Source organism: Phyllostomus discolor, chromosome 14 (genome assembly GCF_004126475.2).
Source record: "Phyllostomus discolor isolate MPI-MPIP mPhyDis1 chromosome 14, mPhyDis1.pri.v3, whole genome shotgun sequence".
Classification (NCBI taxonomy): Eukaryota; Metazoa; Chordata; class Mammalia; order Chiroptera; family Phyllostomidae; genus Phyllostomus; species Phyllostomus discolor.
The window spans coordinates 32,391,236-32,414,990 of record NC_040916.2 but is presented as its reverse complement, the minus strand read 5'-3'; the positions used below and the strand labels follow the sequence as shown (position 1 = coordinate 32,414,990).

The following is a 23,755-nucleotide window of genomic DNA, read 5'->3' as shown; positions in this document are numbered from 1 at the left end:
TTAATCGCTACCATAGGAAGCTTCTGTAATTATGGTAAAAGATCGATTTGTGTCCCAGAAAATCCTGTAACCATTGAAGGAGAGGTTCTTCAATTGAAAAGATAAGTAGACTTACTCCTAATGACCACGTGTCCACTTCGCATTTTCACAAAACACCTCATTTCAACCAAAAAAAAAAAATCAATGAGGCGTTTTGAGTCCCCTGTAACCCTCCCCTGTGAGCGTCAGACCCGGCGCGCGGACGCCGACCCGGCCCGCGGCAACATTGCGCTGCCTTCCGCAGGAGCTGAAAGAGAAGATGGACGAGCTGCTGCCCTTGATCCCCGTGCTGGAGCAGTACAAGACGGACGCGCGGCTCATCACGCAGTTCAAGGAGGAGATCCGCAACCTGTCGGCCGTGCTCACCGGCATCCAGGAGGAGATCGGCGCCTACGACTACGAGGAGCTGCACCAGCGCGTGCTCAGCCTAGAGACCAGGCTCCGCGACTGCATGAAGAAGCTGAGTGAGTGGGGCCGCCGCCGCGTGCGTCTCGGTTGGGTCTGGGGTGGTTTCCGCCAACACGGCTTGTGTTATGTTCGGCAAATAGAAACGCCTGGTTAGAGGGCAGCCAGGGCCTGCTTTCCACGGGTAAGGTGAGTGGCTCTGAATGGCTTCAGTGCACCTGGGAACGGAGTGGTGTTGGATGAACAGCTTTGCCGGATTTGCAGGTCATTTGAATCAAGTAGTCTGGTAAATGCAGCCCGTTCTATCAGCTGCACTAATGGAAATCCGGGGGTTTTTTGTTTGTTTGTTTAAAAGATTTTATTTATTTATTTTTAGAGAGGGAAGGGGGGGAGAGACACACACACACACACACACACACACACATCAATGTGCTGTTGCTGGGGGCTGTGGCCTGCAACCCAGGCATGTACCCTGACTGGGAATCGAACCTGCGATGCTTTGGTTTGCAGCCCACGCTCAATCCACTGAGCTATGCCAGCCAGGGCTGGAAATCATTTTAATACAGACAGACGGTGTGGTGATCAGTCACTGCTTGGCCAGGGGAGAGGGGAGAGGGGAGGGGAGGCACCTCTGGCTGTGGGGAAGGTTGGAGAACGCAGAGAGGGAAGCTGGGGGAAATGTAACACAGTGATGGTTACAGCCAACCCGGACAGCCCCGCACCCTGCAGGGCTGCCCATGGCAGCTCTGACTGAGGTAAGAATCACGAGGAGAACAGACGGCACTGTTCCGTAAGGGGCCAAGCGCCGGGGGGCCTGGGGCTCGGACTGCCGTTCCTGATCCGACCTGGACAGAGTTTACAGAGTCCGCATTGTGTCCATGGGCTGACTTTTCAACGGAAGCCGTCATGGGACTAATCTGTAACTTACTGCGGAGTCGTACGTGGTAAGGGCGTGAATAAATGGGGGTCGTAAGCCCACTGAGGAACAGTACTTTAGTGGTCGACATGTGACATGGCAGTGGGGGGAGGGGGGCAGGGACCAGCTTAATTGGCCACAGAAAGTGTTTTCTCGAGGTTAAAACAAATTCTGGAATAGGAAATCAATGTGGAAGAGGAGGAAAGAATTTAAGGAAAACAATCGCCAGTAACGAAAATCTCAAAGGGTAATTGTACGTGTCTTAAAATAAACTTTGCATGAGTGCCAAGAACATCCAAAAGGCCCATCGGTTCCCCCTGCCCGCCCTAGCAGTGCCCCGTAAACCCGAGAAACAGGCGTGTTCGCTGGGACCAGGCTTGTTCCTGTCGCCTGTTCTCCCCCCAAGGCTGCCGAATACAGCCAGACTCCACAGGGCGGGGACAGGTGACAGAAAGGCTGTACCTCGTCAACACCGTGAGCCGGACCTAAGGTGTCGGTGATGTTGTTGGGGGATTAACAAGGGAAACTCTCGGAATGTGCTCAAGTTTAGCTCAAATGAACCTCACTCCTAGCATGGGCAAAAGTAGGTTTACAGGGGTTCGTACAAAAAATAGTGAATGGTGATACAAGAACGAACTCTGTGTTTTGCGCGGTCACAGCTGGAAACCCGAGTTCACCCCACCCTGTACTCACTCTGCGTTCACGGAGCTGGTCTGGACTGTCTGCTGGGCTGGGAGTCCCGGCTCCCCCACGGCGCGTCCTCCAATCCGCAGGCGACTCCCCGCACCCCGTCCCCTCCGACAGTGAGAGTGGTGTTTGGGACGAGGAGGGCTAATCTAAGTAAACACGAATCCACCCTCGTCCTTCCTCCTAGACTGGGAAGCATGTTTCTGCGGTGTCCTTTGGCCTTAGGGCTCTGACCTGTGACGTATATTTTTTTATTAATTTTCCCCCATAGGCCAGTAAGTTTGAAAGAATGTGACTGTCAAGTGAACTGCATTAGTTAGCATTTGTTTTTATTTTAACTCATCAGAATTATCCCGCAACCAATACAGATATGAAACCGCAGTCAAACTAGTGTTTAACCTTGTTAGTTAATGAGATGGCCGCTATTCGAGTTCATTGATCTGACCTTGCCAACTACTGAAAACAGCAATCACGCGCCATAAACTCTCTCGAGGTCATTAGCAGCCCACAGATCCCCGGTCACTCAGCGGAGAGGCCAGCGCCACAGTGGTTCTGACACACTCGTGCCTCCTGTCCCAGGACTGAGTGTTTCCCACGGTCACACCGAGTCTGCCCCGGGGGATCCAGACTTCTACCGAGCGTCTCCCGAGCAGAGAGACTGTTCACCAACTGAACCACTAGCCTCAATTACAGTGTAGACAACGTGACCAGATAAAGACAAACAGCCCCAATAGCAGGAAACATAAAGCCACGTGATCCCTGAAAAAATAAATAAACGAATCTTCCTATTTTCCCTTAAAAAGATTGACTCTAATATGAAAGGAGGCACCTAATAAGACACAGATAATATTTATTATATATATATATTTGTGGAAGAAAACACGAGCATATAATTTTGAGCGTAACACTAAGTTATAGTTTTATTAACACTGTCTTAGTATTTACACTCCCTGGAAATTGGTACAGATTAAACCAAATCATCTCCGTGAGCCCTTTGAACTCCATGCGTAGCATTATCTCATAGGTAAGTGCTCCGATATCAAAATATCAGAACACGCGAACTCCGAACATCCATGCCATTCAACAGCAGGACCATGTGCAGGGAATGTGGGAAAATAAAAAACACATCGGAGGGCCTGGGTTCCACAGGGTCTCCACCCAGGCGCCATGCTGCTCAGATCCTGAGTGGGACTGTGGGCAGTCCTGGTGCCGGGGGTGCGGGCACAGAAGCCAGGCTCACTCCTCAGAGGCGCCGGCCCCTTCCTGCCCCGCGAAGGCCGCCCAGCACCGTGGGAGCGGAGGACGGGGAGCGAGAGTGAAATTGCAGCCGTGACGAACGCGTTTCTCCTCACCTTGCCGGTGGGTTGGCCTTTGGGGAAAATGTCACAGTGCGAGTCCCGTGAATCTGAAGGGCACTAAAAAACAAATGAGACTCATCCCCCACACGGTCGCAGATCCTCCCGCGCTGGACGAATCACAAGCGCCTGAGAGGACAAGAGCACCACTTGGCTTATTTCCCCTGGAGAACTCTAGTTTGGGCGAAAATAGAAGTTAGAAGAAAAACAGGCTTCCACAGCAATGCGCCCCAGTGGCCTGAGTGAGGGGCCGTAAGGCTCTCCCCTAAGTGCTTAGTCTTCTACTACGAGAGGCTGAATAAAGTCCCCTGTGCTTAATTAAATCCTCCCATATTCCCCGACAAGCAAAATGTAACGATACGCATGGGAGGATTTAACTGGGAACACAGTGGAAGCGCCCGCGCCCCCCCTGGGGCCCCCAATGGGCATCGAGGGTGGACTACAGTCAGCCTTCCAGTTCCCGGCTGCACCTTCTGCCTCAGCTCTGTCCACGGCCAAGGTCTGGTGCCACCCCGTGAGACGCAGGACACACCTTTGCGTGAACGCTGCAGCTTTGAGGCTTCGCGTCCAATGGGAGTGACCGTGACGTTCAAAACTCGAGGTCCCAAGTAATGAGACTGGGGTTGCCGAATGGGTTTTAAAGGGGAACACGATGTCAGTGTGGCCCTCGTCCTATCTGCACATTCAGCACACATGCAACGAGTCCCCCATGTGGGCAGGCTCTCTGCCAGGTGTTGGGGCTGCACAGGTGAGCGGCGGCAGCCTGGGTCCCTCCACGGTCATGGGGCTTGTCCTTAGTGGGGACAGCAAGCACAGGGAAGAGAAGCCAAGTTCACAGCGTTTCGACGTGCGGTCTTTGGATCGCCGCGACAGCTCTGGGTTAGGTCCCACCGTTGGCCGTTTTTTGGAAACAGACAGCTCAGTTGGAACTCCTTCGCCAGAGGCACACGTCGGAGGCAGCAACTTCAAACCCAAGTCCTCCTCCCTTCGAAGACCAAGGTGGCTCCCCACACAGGTGTCTTTTGTTGGGTGCGTGCAATAGCAGTAACTCCCCTCCCGGGACGCCTCGAGGAGTCTGACTCCGCACACAGAGCCCAGGGGCTGTAGCAGGAAGCCGGAGAGTCTGTTCGACTCTTCTCTGAACTGCACTCACGTGCAGACACCGCCTCGCCCCCCACCCCACCCCGCAGCAACCTCCTCAACCTCCTTTCCGGGTGCCCTCACCTCCACCACCTGAATCCCAGCCTGGTCCGCAGCCCCTCAGCTACAGCGGCCCCGCCCCCACTGCCCTCACCTGAGGTCCTTTCCTCCCCACCACACTGGGCACTACAGTCCTCTTTGCAAATGCAAATCTACTCAAACCACGCCTGTGTTAAGCAGTTTTCCTTTGAAATGAAATCCAAATAGGCTTGTATGCTTTGTCCTGATGACGTGGATTCTTTTCTTTTATAATCTTATTGTTGTTCAATTACAGCTGTCTGAATTCCCCCCACCTCCCAGCCAAACCCACCTCCTTCCCTTGCTTCTCCCCTCCCCCTTGGTTTTGTCCATGTGTCTTTTATAGTGGTTCCTAAAAACCCTTCCCCCCTTCCTCTCTGGCTATTGTTAGATTGTTCTTCATTTCAATGACTCTGGTTGTATTTTGTTTGCTTTTTTCTTTTGCTGATTATGTTGCAGTTAAAGGTGAGATCATAAGGTTTTTGTCCCTCACCACCCGGCTTATTTCGCTTAGCATAATGCTCTCCAGTCCCATCCACACTGTCACAAAGGGTAGGAGCTCCTTTCTCTCTGCTGCGTAGTGTTCTTTTGTGTAAATGTACCATAGTTTTTTGATCCACTCATTTACTGATGGGCATCTAGGTTGCTTCCAGCACTTGGCTATTGTAAATAGCACGGCTATGAACATTGGGGTGCATGGGTTCTTTGGGATTAGTGTTTCAGGGTTGATGACACAGATTCTTCCTAATTCTGCACTGCTTTTCTCTCAAGTTCCCACCATGCACCGGCTCTGAACTGGAGCGATTCCGTTCTTTCAGTTCCTCAATGCTGTGTCTGTACTTTCGCAGCCTCCTGGGCACGCACCTCCCTCTTCCCCTGCAGCCTGAGCCTGCTCTCCCCACTTCCTCCCACCCACCCACCCACCCAGATTCTAACAGGTTCTCTTGCTCCATGCCAGATGCCCACTTTCCCACGGGCCTTCCCGGGTGGCTCTTGAGCGTGGTCAGATATCACTTGCATGGTCTCCTGAAAACCGAAAATGATAATGTGCTTCTTTTTTTTTTTAACCTTTACCCCCTTGTGGCCTAGTTGTCCTTGCTCTGAGAGGTCAGGGCCCCCTGTGTGTTGTTCTAGCGAAATCTTTGTAGACGGTCATAAAACATCTAAAATGCAACAGGCCAAAAATAAATGTATATGCAGTCTTTGAAAGCCAACATTACTTTTAAATTGAAAAGCTTTATGTTGCTTTCAAGAAATAGATCGGTGTACGTCAAACATAAAACATCTTTATCTTTTACAAAACCAAAAATAGGTAGGGGTGGGGATGAAGACTACAAAAGTGAAACTCTTTTCCCCTTTGATTTGGTGGCTGTCTCTTCTTCCTGCAAGGCCAGGGCAGGGTGCGGTTCCCGAACACCTGCTACGTGGCTCAGCTTAGCACTTAGAGCAAGAACACACTGAAGATCTCCGTGAAAATGGGCATTAAAACGCAAACAGTGCATCTGGAGTGGAGAGAGGTGAGACACAGCTTGCAAAGATAATAGGGGAAAATGACCGAAAAAAAATCCCTGCCAGTTACATTCAGAAGACCTTCGAACGAGCCACTGGCCACAAACAGGTCTGCTGTCCCTGAAATTCTGCACCGTGACATACGATGCAGTGGCCTGGAGCGCTGCTTATTTTAACACATGTGGAGATAATGGTATATTTTACTGTAAATTGATTTATAATTTATCTTTCTCTATATCCTATGTTTTCCTAGATTACAACTAAATTGTAAGCCTTTGAAAGATACAAAACCTGTGTTTTCAGAGGCAGGCGTACATTGCAGATTATTTGGGATTTCATACTACAGTTCTGCTCCGTGCAGTTTGGGCATTCAACAGGCTTCGCCTTAAGGATATATTCATAATATAAGCTTGATCCCAAAAAGGTTTGAGGCAGTTTTTTGAAATAAAACGGGGGTAAAGTTGTGTTAACTGTGGAACACGGAGGTGTTTTGACGCCCATTACTCTTGGTCCCGGTGACCAAACACCCCAGTGCAAATTCGTTGTAGGCCCGATCTAGTACAGCAGCTACTACATTCAGTCTGATGACAACCCTTCCCTCAGCACTACCGTGGGTTAGATTAGACGCGAAAAGAAAAGGTTAAGTGATAGGAAGAGTTGCCCTGGCCAGAGAGCTCAGTTGGTTAGAGCATCATCCCGATATCCCAAGGTAGTGGGTTCAATCCCCCGTCAGGGCACAGACAGGAGTCAACCAATGAATGCCTACATGAGTGGAACACATTGCTGTCTCTCTCTTTCTCTCTCTCTTCCTCCCTCACTCCTTCCCTCAAATCAATAAGTTAAAAAAATGTTAAGATTTTATTTATTTATTTTAGAGAGGGAAGGGAGGGAGAAAGAGAGAGAGAGAGAGAGAAACATCTATGTGCAGTTGCTGGAGGCCGGGGCCTGCAACCCAGGCATGTGCCCTGGCTGGGAATCAAACCTGAGATGCTTTGGTTCGCAGCCCGTGCTCAATCCGCTGAGCTACGCCAGCCAGGGCAAGTTAAAAAAAAATTAATAAATAATAGAGATTTTATCATCAAATGGATGGAAGAGGTAACCTTATTGTAAGGAACCTCCATAGATAAGACTTTGAACACCAGACCACATCTACTTCTTCCTATCTGAGTTCTTCCATGGCCCTAAGTAAAAAGAAATAACATGGTGTCATAAAAACATACGCACTATTCTATTTAACTTACTTATACGATCATGGCCTTAGGATTCAAATCCAGAAGCTGTTAGTCCAGGACATTACAAAGTACAAATATATATATTAAAGAAATAACCAAAAGAGAAGACAGATGTTGTTCACGCTTCGCTGCTCCAAACTGATCTTCCTGCTCAATTCCAAGAGACATCTTGTCCTGAGCTACAGATGGACACATATGGATTGTAATGGGTGTTACAAAGTCTAAAAGGCATCAGAAAGTGAGGTGGTCACATTCCTCCACTACTTGTTCAGTATAGTTTCTGGATATACAGAACCATACACACAAAACACATTACGAAATGCTAATGTTCTCTCATACGTCTCACTGCAGACAAGAGCAGAGCAGGAGGAAATCAATGAAGCAAAACTCGGAGCTTCTCTCTGTGCCTTCCGCTCCTGCAGGAACATTCGTCTCCCAGGCGTCTGCGAAAATTGTCCTTTCTGCCCGGTGTCCTGTGTCCTCACGGAAAGCGAGAGTGAAGTGAGAAAGATAGTTATTTATTTGAACAAAAGCTCACTTGGGGGAGCGAAGAAATAGAAATGATGTTTCCTGTTTATTTTACTTTATGTTTACAATTTCTGCCCCCCATCGAATCTAAGAATACCTAGCATTCACTGAGCATAAAGATCTACAAAATTTTAACTACAAGAGCAGCCGGTGTTTATCAATTCCTGCAACTTTCATTTTTATCAATTTCCTTTGACAAGATGCATTTTGGCTTAGAAATCCAGTAAGTGTTTGTAAGAGGAACGTCTACCAGGATGAAATCAATGAGAGCCTTTGTGTGTTTTGCTTCCTGGGACTCAGAGTAGATGATGATGATGATGATGATGATGATGATGATAGTGATGATGATGATAAGAGTGACCTTATCATCCTGATGTGTGTGTGTGTGTGTATTTTACTACAACCACAAATACTGCCTGCTCCCCAGCATCATCTAACAGTTTGTTGATCACGTATTCACTGGATGTTCTCTTAGTTAGATTAACAAAATGTCAAGCTCAGACCGTCCATCTTACAGATGAAGAAACCACCCCGGAAAAGAACTGCACTATCCGATATTATATGATGCTGTAAGGTGGTGGCTTAGATCCCAAATCAGCCCTCCTAACACCCACCTGAGCATTCTCACCCGGACGGAACGTGCTACACAAAGAATATTTCCTGGGAAATTTCCGGGAAAGTTGTGGAGCAAGAGACAGACAAATTGGACCATCTAAAATAGATAGAGGCATGGCTCCTCATGGTTGCTACATAGATTAAATCAGCATCTACCCAAGGGTTCATGTATTTCATTATTCTTTCTTTTACACCATTAGTTTCTCCCTCTCTATTAGATTATTCCTGAACAGTCTTTCCTTAAACAATGAGATCAGCACAATAGAGATTTCCCATAATCCCGTATTTCTCTACCCCCTCTCCCTGCTTCTCTCCCAAAAGAATCTCCCCTATAGCTCCTGCTTTGGTTTACACGCAGGGGTATCCAGCCCGTGGCCTGTGGGCCACATGTGGCCCAGGATGGCTATGAATGCAGCCCAACACAAAATCATAAATTTACTTAAAACCTCTTTCTGCTCATCAGTTTTCATTAGTGCCTGTGTATTTACTGTGTGGCCCAACACAACTCTCCTTCTTCCAGTGTGGCCTGGAGACGCCAAAAGGCCAGACACCCCTGCTGCATCCCCTGTATGCTGTATTGTGTGCTCACCACCACAAGTCAAGTCTCTTCCTGTCGTGATTCACCCTCCCAGAGCCCTCGTTCATCCACCCTCACCTCCTTTCCCTCCTCCGGTCGTCCCCACGCTCTTGTCCAGCTCTGTGAGACACCCGTCATGACTCCTCGTACCCACGAGACACTGAGAGGTAGATACCCTCCAAGCCCCCGGAGAATGAGTGACAGGACCAGGGTCCACACCTGGGCTCTGAGGCTCCTCCACCCCTAACCGACCCACTGCCCGGACGTCCTTCCTCTCCGCTGGTGCATCCACAGCTGACCTCAGACTAAACACCCCGCTCTCTCTCTGAGGGGCCATCCCTGCTGGCCTGGCCCGGAGCAGCTCCCCAGCCGCTCTTTGTCAGACTGTCCTGTTTAAATACCTGCGTTAAATGTATTCCTGCCTGACATACCTAGCTTGCTTGCTTATTTACTCCTTGTTCTGTCATCAAACTGTAAGCTTCACTGGAAAAGAGGTCTCATGTCTTGCTCACCAGTGTGATTCTAATACCTAGAGCAGTGCGTGGTACTCATGAAATCTTAGCTAGGTGAGTGGATGAATATATGAATGCATGCATGCATGCATGAACGAATGAATGAACAAATGAATGAATCACCCCATCGTGATACAACTTACGAAAGCCTTTTTTTTTTAGCTCCCAAAGCTTTTGGAGACATAATTGATTGGAATTAGAATGAAATACTCCTACATAATTGATTGGAATTAGAATGAAATAGAACAAGATGGCTGGTAAAAGAGTTGATTAGCTAAAAGGCCGCCCACCACGATCACCCAGTGTGGAGGGACTTGATGTGTGGCACCCTACCCATGACTCAGGGAAGAGAAGAGGACATTGCTTTACATAATTAGCGCAGACTTTTTTTTGGGGGGGGGGGTAAGCAAGTTTATTGCCACGTAGTTCAAAATTCTCTATATACTGTTTCAGATTAAGAGGCTGAGGGACGCATTTAAGATATGGGTCTTATTTTTAAATTGTGATGTTTTGGATTATTAACTCCTCACTTCAAGTGAGCCACTTAGATCAATACTACAAAAACTGGTCACTCAGAGGATGGGACTTTGGGGGTGAAAAAGCCCACTTTTGCTGTGGGCTGAGGGTCAGCCCAGGCTGGGGACAGGAAGACAGAGGCCGCCATTGCGCGCTGTGAGTTACCGGGCAGCTGGGAGAGCGCTGGTGGGTGACGGACCTGGGGGGAGGTGAGGGGAAGGGGAATGCACACGGGAGGATTGAAGAACGGGAAGCACAGGTTCATAAAGGACCACAGGGCCTTCCTGGCCAGAGACTGGACATGCAACATCTTCATTTGGAATGAGAGTTCTCATAGTTTCACAGGCACGTTTTGAAATGGCTGCATCTAACGTAAAAGGCCCTTCCCTGAAACCTCGCAGAGTTAAATTTTGCAGAATTGTATTGATTTACCAGGTCACAAAGCTAAGTTTCCTTCGCACGGAGAAGGGCCATTAGGTCCACAGCCAGGACCTGATAAAAATATGTAAGTGCGCTGAACTGGTCCTTGGCGGGCCTTCTCGTGTTTATTTCTCACGAAAAGCTAAACATGAAAGATGAGCTGCATTTGCTGGTTTCCTTCTGTGTTTGACAGTTTATGGGTCTGTTTTGTAGATGAGTAGGGGTAAATGTGGCTTGAAATCAGATAGATTCCAAGTTCCTTACGAAGGCTATCTTCGTAAGATAGATGCTATGAGACGTCAGAGTACTCAGGGCTGCATTTCCGTAACACTCGTTTATTGTAATATCAACAGATGCTCAGTGCCCTCAATGCTACATCCTTTTCTTCCCATCGTAAATTTGGTCTGAAAGAACCCACCTCACTTCACTTTCCTTGCCAGCTGAGTCAAAAAGGAAAAGAAGAAAGAAAGAAATGGCACGATGGCCACAAGCAATGGCATCTTGAGAAGCTACAACACATAAACCTATGTGGTCTCCCTATGTGTACATCCGCCAACACCCAGCACAGTGCCGGCACATAGTAACTTCTCGGTCAAGGGTTGGTCGATGACTAAATTGAGTATTTTATATTTCAATAGTAACTATTGGTTTTCCCCTCTAACATTTGTCAGAGAAAATGCCCACTGCTACAAGAAGAAAGCCACATCATTTTCAGTTTAGGTATCAGAAGCCTTAAACCCCTGGTATAATTTCCGTCTCAATCCCTGGTCGGAGCAGCCTGAGGCTCAGCCAGCACTGCCCGCCTGTCCTGTGGACACGAGGTTGGGTTCGCGCCAAACAGCGCAGAAGCCGAGGCGCCCACGCCCCCCGCAATCTGTCACTGTTTGGAAATGTTGATTGCAGGAGATCCGTGGCAAAGATAATTCCGGGGCAGGTTTTAACTACTCCATCCAACTCGATTCCTGTTAACGTTATGTCTACATAAACTGAATCCAGAAGGCGATTTAAATCCAGAGAACGAATTAACATCGGAAACGTGCACACATCGGAGGGAAATGTGAGTGTCGTGTCTTCTTGCTTTGTCCAAAGTGAGCTTCGTGCAGAAGGGCAGGGGCCCCTGATGGCAGAGGGGCTGGTTTTGCTGAAAGGCAGGTTCGAACACTCCCTCTGAGGGTGAGTGGTATAGTTTCACTGTCCAAAATGTTAAGTCCAACTCCAAAACAACAAAGTGTTCACTCTCAGTATCAAAAACGACTTTCGGTCACCATAATTTCCTCCTGTGTGTCCTCTCGGCATTTAACTCTGGGTATAGTTTCATGGGCGCAAACATTTCATCATGTTTATGTTTCACATCTGGGATATTATACTGATCTATTTCCAGAGCAAATTCAAACGGACTTCTGTGATTCCATGTATCTGGGTTGTTTTTTTTTTTGTTCAAATGATAGTAAAAGATCATTCATCTCTAAAGAATAGTTTTCAGGAAGTTTTAGACTAATTTTTTCTCCTATGGAAAGTGGATCTTCAACAGGAGCCTATTTTCCCAAGGTCATAATCACTTACTACGTTGAAATAAAATGCACAATATTTTTGCCTGAACATGTATAATATCTGTTACTACCGTTCCTACACGTGGGCTCACCAGTGCAATATTGGCTTTTCTTAACACACACATAAAGTAACAGATGAATGTTACAATTCATTGTAAGGAATCTAATTTTTTAAAGGTTGAAAGAATTAGAGAGAGATTGCCATGTAAATATAAGATAGAGCAGGAAGTTTAAAGGACACTGTTTCAATCTAGTCCTTGCAGGACTGAAACCAAATTAAAATGCAGAATAGTCACAGCGTCCATTCCCAACACTGTTCACATCTTCAGTGCTCACCTGGCATGTAAAAACCTGAGAATGATTCAGTGGTGGGTATTACGTGTAGCAGCTATTTTAACCTTTAAAACTGCACGCACTGTATGCACGGGACTAGAAATGATGTGCTCAGGCTAAGAGGGCTCAGGCTAAAGAAAGAGTGACCCTCTTTGGGTCCAGCCCTGCTCCCCAGGGGCAGCCGCTTGTACGTTTACTTTTAGGGCTCCACGTAGTTAAATCTTATCTCTAAAATAGGCTTATCTGCCCCCTCTTTTTAAATCAGCTTTATCCGATTTAAAGATTGCTTACTGACTTTCTGCTCCACAGAATGAAGATGTAGGTCACCGAACCAAGGCCGGTTTCTCTCTTGTCTCCTCCTAACATGCGTGCGCGGAGTCACCGTTCGACCCTTAGCTGTGCAGTGTCACGCCTCGCAGGGAGATCCTTGTTGTTTTTCATCAGCTGCGGGAACACTATGTAACACCGTGTTTTTAAATGCGAGCTAGTTACACCCCCTCTTTCCCTCATGTCTTCTCCCAGTTTTTCATTCTCTCACAGTGTGACCTTTACCTCCCTGTCATCATGGCTGGAGACATCTAGTGTTTTCGACAACCACACAGCAGATGAAACCTCTGTTTTCCGTCATGAGTTGCAGGCCGACTCTATAAGCGAAGCGTTCATGTTGTTGTGACAATGCTCACCTTGTCGTTTAGGGGCTGAGTGGAGGACTCGGCTGTTTTCCAAGGTCTCAGCGCCTGTGACCTTCCAAGGAGAGCATGACTAGGGTCAAGTTCCAATGAATCCTCCTTGCAGGTACTTCCCCACGTGCCTTCACCGTACCCAGTCTTCCCTGGAGGGGCTCATGCAGGACTTCCAAGGTCATTCCTCTCACGGCTGAGACCTCCGTCCTGGAGGTGTCTCTTTTCCTTCTGGACTGATCGCTCTCAAGACCTGCTCAGCCGTCATTCGGACACAGCAGTCACTGCTCCCTGGCCTGGTGTCTCGCCCTGTCTTAGTTCACTCGTGTATTTTGCTACAACATATTCCCAAGTAACTTCTTCAGAAAGGGTGAGACTTTGGAAAGTTTGTCAGACAATGACTTATTCCATCTCTCTCTGATTTCCCCCCCAACTGTAAAGGCACTGCTGACTGCCTTCCAGCTCGCACATCGATGGCGGGAGTGGTGGGGAGCCCGACACCAGCTGATCCCGATCTATCTGCGTGTGGCCACGCACACACTCCCCCTGAAAAGTTCTGATGTCTTCTCTTTACTACAAGTCTTCTAAATCTCACGGTGACTTTTTAGTAATCGGAATATTTAGGTTTTGAAGCCAGGACAATTCCTTAGCCTCTTAAACCAGAGTTACTTTGCATCTCTTACCTGCTACTTCTGCTACTTTTATTTTGTGGAATCTAGTATTCTTGCCTAAGGGGAATGAAAACATGCATTCTGCTTTGTGGTGATTTTCAGGGGGTGGGTGTATTCCTATTTATTTCAGTATACTTGAAATTTCATGTAAGTTCCATCTGTGATATCAGAAACATTAGGTTGGTTATATTATGTTCACTCGTAATATTCAGAGAATATACTCCACTTTGCAGATATCAGTGAAGTACTAGTACAAAATATACTGTTATTCTTCATTGTCTTTCTACCTGCACAAGTTAGTGTTCAGCCAGTTACAAATTACTCACACCAGGAAGCTCCACGCTGGGGTTAGTTGTGTCCCTGACTCGCTTTGGAGATCTGTTCTTTCTCTTCCAGACACACAGGGACCAACAGAAACAAACTAGGAATGTACCATTTCTAGGGATAGGCAGAGGAGAATGGAAGAAACATGGAACCAAAAGAACAAACCAATTAAAGTAAAAATAAAAGCAGAAAGGGGAAATGGGTGTCGATGATAGGAAGGAGTACTCCTTGGTTCAGGCCGCAGGTCAGCCCCCACAGGCACTCACACCACTGCCTTCCACGAGGTGCGACCCATCACTGTCAAATTTCGCCATTTAAGAATCTCGCAAAATGCCTGGGTTTCTCTTTGGTTTAGGTTCTGACGTTTTTGCAGTCCAGGGTTTTCCTAACATCTTATTTGGTAAAAAGATTACCATTTTGAATAAAGCCATTAGTTTTCATGGCATCTGTTGCATCGAAGGATTCTCTGTACCTTTCAGAGCATGTGACCCCAGGGTGTGGGGCTGAGCTCCGGGAGCTGTTTGTCCTTGGCCCTCACACTCCGTCAGGCCCTAGCGTCTGCACGAGGCATTTACACTTCAGAGCCGACTCAGGCCGACTGTGGTGGGGCTTCTGTTGTTATATTCTATAACGACATCTTCACGGGGCTGCGGACGGATCCTGCAGTACAACTGGAAACCCACCCACAGAACTGCTTCTGACTCGTACAAGTTGTGCGAAGTCTTGCAGCCCAGGGGCGGGGAGGGAAGGAGCTTCTGGGAAGGTGGACGGGCCCATCGGCCATTTGTTTACCTTTTCTGATTCCTGGAAGATACAGTCGCCGAGCTGGTGTGCTGATAGTGGCTCTCCTCACCTGTTTCTTCCCAGGTTGTCCAGACCACTACCTATCTTTAATCTCTGGCGGGGGAGGGGTGGGGGATGGCGGCAAGCAGGGGAGATAGGAGCATCTGTAATAGTGTCAACCATACAGATAGATAAAAATAAACTCCATATTTTAGATGCAGAGCATTGCAAAAGCGACTCTTTATGGTTCACATTTTATTTAACTGTGTGACTCCCAGCACAAATGATCGTCCATTCAGGATACACGATGTTAACCCCATGACTTAGGAGCTGTTTTTCTGTTTCCTCTTGTACGTTGGAATCGTTGCCCATGGCCACCTAACCTGTTTATGCTTCTCTACTCGCAGCATGCGGCAAACTGATGAAGATCACGGGCCCGATCACCATCAAGACCTCCGGAACCCGCTTCGGGGCCTGGATGACCGACCCCCTGGCGTCTGAGAAAAACAACAGAGTATGTTGCCTCCACAGACGCCTTTGCTTAGGACGATGTTTTATTTGTACCTTTTGTCTATGGAGCTACTCGTTTTCCTTAGGGATATGGTTTCGGGCTGAAAACTGTTACATCGCTGCAAATATTTTCAGTGTGATAATATTAACACAGTTAAAGATAGATGGCAAAAACTTACTTTACTAAAATGTTCCATCCTATGATTCACCGATATAGTGAGTCTACTTTTTACTTGTACTCTTTACACTTTAAAGAGCTAATTACAAGAACACAAAATTTCTATATATTTCTATTAAAACCTGCTCCTTAATGTCAAAAAAAAACAAGTAAGTGAAAAACTCGAGCTAACCAATTGACCAAACAAGGTTAAATATCCTGCAGTCTAGAGGTAATTTTAAAGGGAACAGCACTGAAACTTTGGCAGTGGGGTATTTTCATAAATCGGCAATACCTGCATCATATAAATCCATATACTGGAACCTTACCATAGCCCTGTTTGTGTTCTGTTGCAGAGCTCAGTATCATTACAATTCTCCAAAGGGTTACATCCAAATGAGATTAGTGTAGCTAGGTTAGTAAAACGGCTGCATGAAAAGGCAGTTGTACTTATAAAGTGAACAAGTGATGGCTTCTAGAAGATTCTGTGGTGTCCATAAAGGTGAAATAAACAGTACAAAGTTAGACCATACATTTTCCAGAGCAAGTCACAGAAGAGACAAGTTTGCTGAAGACAGTATTTTTGCAGTCACTGAGCGCTCTGGCCTATCAGGTAGCTAGGCAAAGTGGCGTGGTTCACGCTGACACACGATTGGCTCACTCTGTCATAAATATCGAATGGTCAAAAAAAAGGGGCAAAAAACAAATCGGCTTCAGGGAAGTATATTCCATTGTTTCCTTCCCACGTGGGCCATGCCCCCACGATTTTTGCAAAAGCCTGCGGTAGCGTCAGCGCTAAGAGGATGTGGTTTGGGGAGCCTGAGCACAGCGACACGAGTAAGTGCAGAACGTACGGACCCCGTTTACTCACTTGTTCCCCCTCCTCCCCAGGTCTGGTACATGGACAGCTACACCAACAACAAGATCGTCCGCGAGTACAAATCCATGGCGGACTTCGTCAGCGGGGCAGAGTCCAGGACCTACAACCTGCCCTTCAAGTGGGCGGGCACGAACCACGTGGTCTACAACGGCTCCCTCTACTTCAACAAGTACCAGAGCAACATCATCATCAAGTACAGCTTCGGCCCGGGCAGGGTGCTCGCGCAGCGCAGCCTGGAGTACGCGGGCTTCCAGAATGTCTACCCCTACACGTGGGGCGGCTTCTCCGACATCGACCTCATGGCCGACGAAATCGGGCTGTGGGCCGTGTACGCCACGAACCAGAACGCCGGCAACATCGTCATCGGCCAGCTGAACCAAGACACCCTGGAGGTGACGAAGAGCTGGAACACCGGCTACCCCAAGAGGAGCGCGGGGGAGTCCTTCATGATCTGCGGGACGCTCTACGTCACCAACTCGCACTTAACCGGCGCCAAGGTGTACTACTCCTACTCCACCAAAACCTCCACGTACGAGTACACGGACATCCCCTTCCACAACCAGTACTTCCACATCTCCATGCTCGACTACAACGCCAGGGATAGAGCCCTTTACGCCTGGAACAACGGCCATCAGGTCCTCTTCAACGTCACCCTCTTCCACATCATCAAGACCGAGGATGACACATAGGCCCACGTCACTCGGGGTCGTCGAGCTCACCGGTGTCATTCGTGATAAACTCTATAGGACACCTCCTGTTTCTTCCTTTGTTCTAACTTCCCACCATCTCTCCAAAGCATTGTTATGATCACGTTGGCGTTTCCAACAGCAGCTGAGCCTGCCTCAGTTGACCTGTTGGAGACCCACCTTAATTCCTGCATTTACAAGGCCTGTCTCGTCCTTGTCATGAAAAGCACTAGAAAGGCTTACGTGGCTACAGTCATAATTTTGCAAAAGATTAATGGTCTGCCTTATATTAGAGTCAGAGATGAATGGTAGCTTAAATGCATGAACGTCTCTTTTTTTTTTACCTCTGTCATTTTTTTTTTACTGTCTCTAGCTCCACATTAGGAAACATTCTTGTAGAAATCAGAAAAAAAAAGAAAAAAAAAGAAAAAATACTTTATTCATTTCTTTGAAAAGCTAGGGTTTTATGTCTATGGGAAAATAATATGAATCATTTTGCGGTTCCTCAACCTTCCAATGCGGTGCTCTTCAGCCATTTTTAAATCTCTCGCTCACGTGTTATTGGCAATATGTCTTTCTACCATTGCAACCACCATTGTGCAATTGTGGCTCTTCACTTCTGTGAAACTAATATTTTTAATAAAAGGACACTGAAGTGTAATCTCCGTAACTATTGATGGATCAACTTTCAAGTGGGGTCAGGAAGGAAGTATCTTCTCCGCTTACCCCTTTACACAGTATCTATTATAAGCTAAAAAGAAAATCAAACCAGGTCCCTTACCCAGAGTCTTTCTTTTGCCCCACGTTTTCTGATGCGCTGACACGGGATGCGAAACAGATTCAGCGTTGGGGGGCAGTTCCTCTGTCCACCCACCTGTAGGTGACCCTCAGAGGGGATCACCAAGTGGCAGCTGAGTCACAAAAATCAAATTGGAGTTGACCGTACTTGATACAACCAAATGAAGTTTGTTCTTCACAATTAAAAATATTAGTGTTTGGTTACACAACTCGTAATACTAGTGTAATTCCTTGTGTCAGGACCAAGGACAGGGAGCACATGCGAAAAGTCGTAAAGGAATTTCTGCAACATCACCTAGATTGACAGGGTCAGCTCTGGGGCGTTATTGGCAGGATCTGTGCAAAAGGAAATGATGGGCAGAACCGGGAGTTGTCTGGGCGGCTTCATGTGCAGATGACCAATTGGGAAGGCAACTCCTGGTTTCCCGGATTCATTGCGTGTGCAGAAATAAATAACGTAACCAAAAAAGACAGCTTTAATAATATTTTAGGTCAATCACTCCAAAAACATATAAATTAGTATACTTCAAACAGATCGAGTTTGGGTGTGCTTTCCGTATATTAAAAATACTTACCTAACACAGTTTTACAGAAACCAGTATGGGTTGGTTTTATAATTTAAAAAGCATAGAATATCATAAATAATATATAACTCAAATTGTTGTAAATGTTTAGTTTCGCACATACATGATACTGCAATTTTCCTTTGTAAAGTAAGGATGTAACCATTCAGATAGAGCATTGTGTACAGAAATGCTAATGCTTAAGAGTAATTCATTTCAGCCGTCACAAGTAAAAAACATCATTCTCGAATAGCTCACTGTCAAAAAGGTAGGATGAAATAATCCAGTCTTGAAAATGTTCAAGTTTAAGGACAATCTCTCTCTCTGTCTCTGTCTCTCTGTCTCTCTTGCCTCCTGGGTGCTTTCACAATGTTGTCTTTCTTCTCTTTGGGAACATCCGTCTCAGTTCTCCTCTGCTTTTGAGCGTTAGAAGCTTTAGGGGACTCCCTTGTCATTCGTTGTACACGCCACAAAACTCATCAGCCAAATACTGTGTGCATCAGGAGTTTGTACGAAGAAAAGAAAGTCACCTTCAGAAATCAACGAATTTTTAAGTCGACGGCCTCTCATGAGTAGCTGGATCTTCGTTACTTGCTCCTTTTAAAATGATGTGATGTGGTATCACGTACATTCCCAGCCAGATGTCACAGCTTTTGTGAGATGTGCAGCTCGTAAAGCACTTTCTCGTCTCCTGAGTGAGGTTTCGTCACCGTCTCTGACTCCGGGTGTCGCACCACCGCCCAGCGCCCCGGACTCTGCGCCTGTCACTGGGACTAGCACCCTGCGTCTAACCATGTGACTTGCATTGAACAGTGACTGTTTCAAAGCATTTTTCTTAATGAGTTATCAGTTCTGTGCCTGAAATAAAGAAGAACTTCCTCTGATCGCTGTTGTTGTTTTTAAATCTCAAACAAAATACATTTCACGAGGGAGATCAGGAGTATTTTAAGGTCGTCCCCATAATCCCACCAGTACAGAAACCCAAGCTCAGCGCGTCTGACTCTCACGTGAACCATGTCACCGGTGGTTTCTGAATGAGCCGGGTCGTCAGCAAACTCCCACGGCACTTGAGGAACCACATGACCGTGGTCTGATTGCGTTTGGGCCCCGTTTGCCTCTGTGGTGCTCAGTCACATCACTGATGACCGGCACCTGCACTTAGATCTAATGGTGCAGAAAATGGGGGTGTTTCGATGTGTTACTAATATGTAGAGATCATAGAGAAAACCATGACAGTTGCCTACAGGCAACATGAAAGTGATCAGACAGGATTTTCTGTAAACTTGGGACCTACGGTTCCTATCACCACACTCAGCCTTTTCTTCTTTATCACCCACGGTACTCTCTCGGACCAAATCTGGCCTGCAGGAAACTGACCCTTATTCTTAATAAGAAAACAGTCTTTATATATCTGAAAACCACTAGCAAACTTACAAGTACAGATCATGCAAACAGAAGAACTATTTTAAAAATATAACTACATAAAATTGTACTTATGTTTACCTAACAACAAAACCGATTACTTTTCTACTAAGGTAAGTTTTATAAGTCACAATCTACCAGCTTCATTGTCCTTTGAGAATAGATTTTAAAAAAATCTATCTGGTCTCTTTAGCATTCAGGATTACCACATTTTTTTTTCTACGAATGCTAAATTTGAATACAATTGGTAGAAAATTAAAACTATCCCTTCCAGTCAGTGAAAATATGAAACTATAGACACTGCAGAGTTTTGAAAACCCAACCCACCCAGAATACACTTTTGGAAACAGCATTAAAAGTGGCATCTTGCTGATTTGACGCAGTGGGGATGTTGTAGCCTTTACTAACGTACAACTGCAATTCCTGTGATGCAAAGGAAGGGTTCTCTACAGACAAAACACACCTCATCTGCTCCGCCCCCACGTGACACGTGGCCCACGTGAAGAGCTGCTATAGGGCAGGGGCATTGGTTAGAACGTAGAAGCTGTAAGATGATGCAAAGCCTTCATCTCTCGCTACTCACAGCTAGAAACGGTGTTTCTAGAAGGCTCAGAGCCATTGTCACTCAGGTCAGTAGGCTGTGCCCATACTGAAATCAAGCCCACGGATAGTTTCTGGTTCCCAAATCAACAAGCCCAGCACAAATCTCTTAGCCAATAATGGGTCACAATCAGTGGCGTGTCAGAGAGGGTCTAGAGCTTAATAAAATATGTTCTGTTGAATTGTTGGACTTGTCCTAGAAAAAAAGGAGAGTGAACACATTAGGTTATGGAAGAAAAGGCAACTTCATCAAAGTCTTTTATTTGTCCATGAAATAGTGAATGCAGCTGATAACAATGCCTTGAATTATTACTCTGTTTAACCAACCAGAAAGAAATCCTGCCCAATTCACTTTACCAGGCTGATTTCTCTGACTCGCATCTGAAAATTATGTTATGCAGTGTATCTCTTTTGGCTGAACTATTCCATCTGGCTCACAGAAATTTTAATCATGTATGGAGTCTGCCTCGTCTCCAAAATGTCAAACTGGTTGGCTTAAAACTTATCCACTTGGAAGTTCAGTTTGTTTATTGCCAAATGAGTTTCACAAGACCGAGTTCTTATTAGGTATGACTTGAAAATAATATAAAAGGACAGAAAGTTTTACCTTGCCAAGAGCATCTAGTACCTTTCACAGGTATAACCAGATGAAAACATGACTCCTAATTGGAGATGCGACGCAATATGGGGACCATGGGAGACTTCTCAGGAATGTCTTAGGGGGGCAAGAAGTTTGCGGGTGGACCACACACACACAGGCTGCTCAGACCCACGCTGCATCACTAGGGACGCACCGTCTTCCCGGAACAGCTCGCACCCATCACAATGTATTGCCATGGCATAATCATTCCCCACCACAAATCACCTGAAAATATCATCGATCATGAGCATTTCCAGAAAATGGATATTATGTGACAAAGTTCTTGACATTAGAGCAAGGAATGAGCTGACTAAAAGAAGCATTAGCCATTTTTAACTCACGCATGTTCTGGAAACATATCACACTGCTGGACTGAATGATGAGTATCCAGCCAGCCCTTTCTCTGCACCACTGCTGACTTCACGTGAATTCATCTGTGTTATCGATGTATAGTCCATGAGCTTTCCAACTACTTAAAATGGCATTTTTATCCCTTTATTCAAAAAGTAAACCCTAAGCAAAAAAACTACGTTGTGCCAGACAACTTCCGGATGCCAGGGCTGCGGCTGTCCACAGATGAGTGACATCTTCATGTCCTCACAGTCTAGTGACGAGAGACCACAACGAAACTACCGAGCGGAGATGAGTTCTGACTGCACGACCTGGAGTCAAGGAAATAAACCAGCCCGTGTCAAAAGAGGGGTTGGGTATTTGCCAGGGGCGGCGGCGGGGGTGGGGTAGGACGGGATGTTAAGAGGAATAATCAAGGAATGCCTCCCTAAATAAAAAATGTGACCTCCTCCTTTCCGTTCCTAGAAGTTCACAGCCCAGACAGCTCTCAGTGTGTCCCTATGCAGCTGTGGTGTTTTCTTCTCAGCTTGGAGCTCAGGGCACACTTCTGGGGGCACTGCACCCTGACCACACGCTCAACGTGGTGTGCGCATGGGGTCACACGTGCTTCCGTCCAGGGGACTTACTCCTCCATCACACTCAAAGACAGCTGGGGGATCACCTCCGGGTCCGGGTGACCCGACTCAACCCCCGACATGTTCAGCAGCATCTCCAAGATGGCACTGAGAGTCTGCCATCTGTCCTGCAATCAATTCTCCAAGAGTCCTGCTGGTTTCACAGAGAAAAGAAAGCAGCAGCCTACTATTAGTAGTAATTATTTTCTTTAGAAGCACTCAAACACGCTAAAGGGATTTTTTTAAAAATATTTGAACCAAATCCAATGACTTTCCTGTGATCAGGTCTCCGGGGCACCGTCTTGCCCGAGTCGACGACCCAGAGTCTCTGTGGTGAGGCTGGAGCGCATTCTCCTAAGATCCTAACACAGCCTTTGGGCAGCACCGGGGGGGCGTCACACGGAACCGAGCAGACGTGGTGTGCTTCATCCGGTTTAACTGCAATGCCCTCTTCTGAAGTTAGCCGCCCCGGCCACACAAAAACAGCAGGAAGACAGACAGTGATGCTTGCCTTGGTTTGGGAGCTACTGTAGTTGACAGGCATGTAATCTTCCCTACAGAAAATAAACGTATTTCTTTTTTTCTCTTTCTAGAGGGAGAGAAACATCAATGTGTGGTTGCCTCTCGCACGCCCCCTACTGGGGACCTGGCTGGCAACCCAGGCGTGTGCCCTGACTGGGAATCAAACCGGTGACCCTTTGGTTCACAGGCCGGCACTCAGTCCACTGAGCTACGCCAGCCAGGGCAAAAGGATTTCTCGTTACACTCACAGAAGCAGAGCCACCTTTAAGCAGATCAAGTCACGCTGAGCAGAGGGCTGCAGCTGCTTCTCCCTGCCATTGTTTTCGTCCCCTCCCCCACCAAAGGCCTTGCGAGGACATCCATTAGCATGCACTCCAACGTGAGTCAAAAACAATACAAAGAAGTGTCCTCCATTTCTCCCAGTGTCTTTATCAACCTCCATTAGAAGCTACTCTGGGAAGATGCAGCACGCATTGAGAGAGAAGCTGACCACGTCCTTCCATAAATAATGAGTTCTCATATTCCAGTTCTTGCCCCTCAGGTAAAGCGTGGCCCACCTAAGTGGTCAAAAAGCATATGTAATTTGTGATTCGCTTTCCTGGCCATTATTCCTCAGTAAGTGTGCACCAGACAAACATCGCTGAGAGAAGCCCGCCCACTGTGGTGGCTCTCTAGCTGTTAGGGCTATTCCCTCTCTGTGGTTTCGTGTAAGGCCTTACTACGGCCCAATGGAGAAGGGAGGGCAAACTTGAACATCCCCGATTTACAAATAAGGAAACAGAACATTTATGGCTCAACATTTTCTAAAAAGATTTTATTTATTTATTTTTAGAAAGAGGGGAAGGGAAGAAGAAAGAGAGGGAGAGAAACATCCATGTGTGGTTGCCTCTCGTGCAGCCCCTACTGGGGACCTGTACACAACCCAGGCATGTTCCCTGACTGGGAGTCGAACCAGCGACCCTTTGGTTCGCAGCCTGTGCTCAATCCACTGAGCCACACCAGCCAGGGTGTGTCTCAATATGTATATTTCTCCAGGGCCATTCCACAGGCACCTTACACACAGTACATCCCAAACCAGAATCCTTACCTTTCCCTCACCTGACCCCCAATCCCTTTTTCCTTCCCACCTGAGCTAACAAAAA

General features: G+C 46.9%; 1 protein-coding gene across 2 annotated transcripts in view; it reads left to right on the top strand.

Annotated features, from left to right (window-relative positions):
- The window catches only part of OLFM3 (olfactomedin 3), a 153,582-nt gene extending 135,212 nt beyond the window's left edge, over window positions 1-18,370 (top strand). For both annotated transcript variants that reach the window (XM_028502885.2, XM_028502884.2), the window contains exons 4-6: window positions 284-503; window positions 15,278-15,384; window positions 16,429-18,370. In XM_028502885.2, the coding sequence (XP_028358686.1) occupies window positions 284-503; window positions 15,278-15,384; window positions 16,429-17,106 (1,005 nt within the window). In that variant the 3' untranslated portion in view covers window positions 17,107-18,370. The remainder of the gene's footprint in view (window positions 1-283; window positions 504-15,277; window positions 15,385-16,428) is intronic.
- The last annotated feature ends 5,385 nt before the right edge of the window (window positions 18,371-23,755 follow it).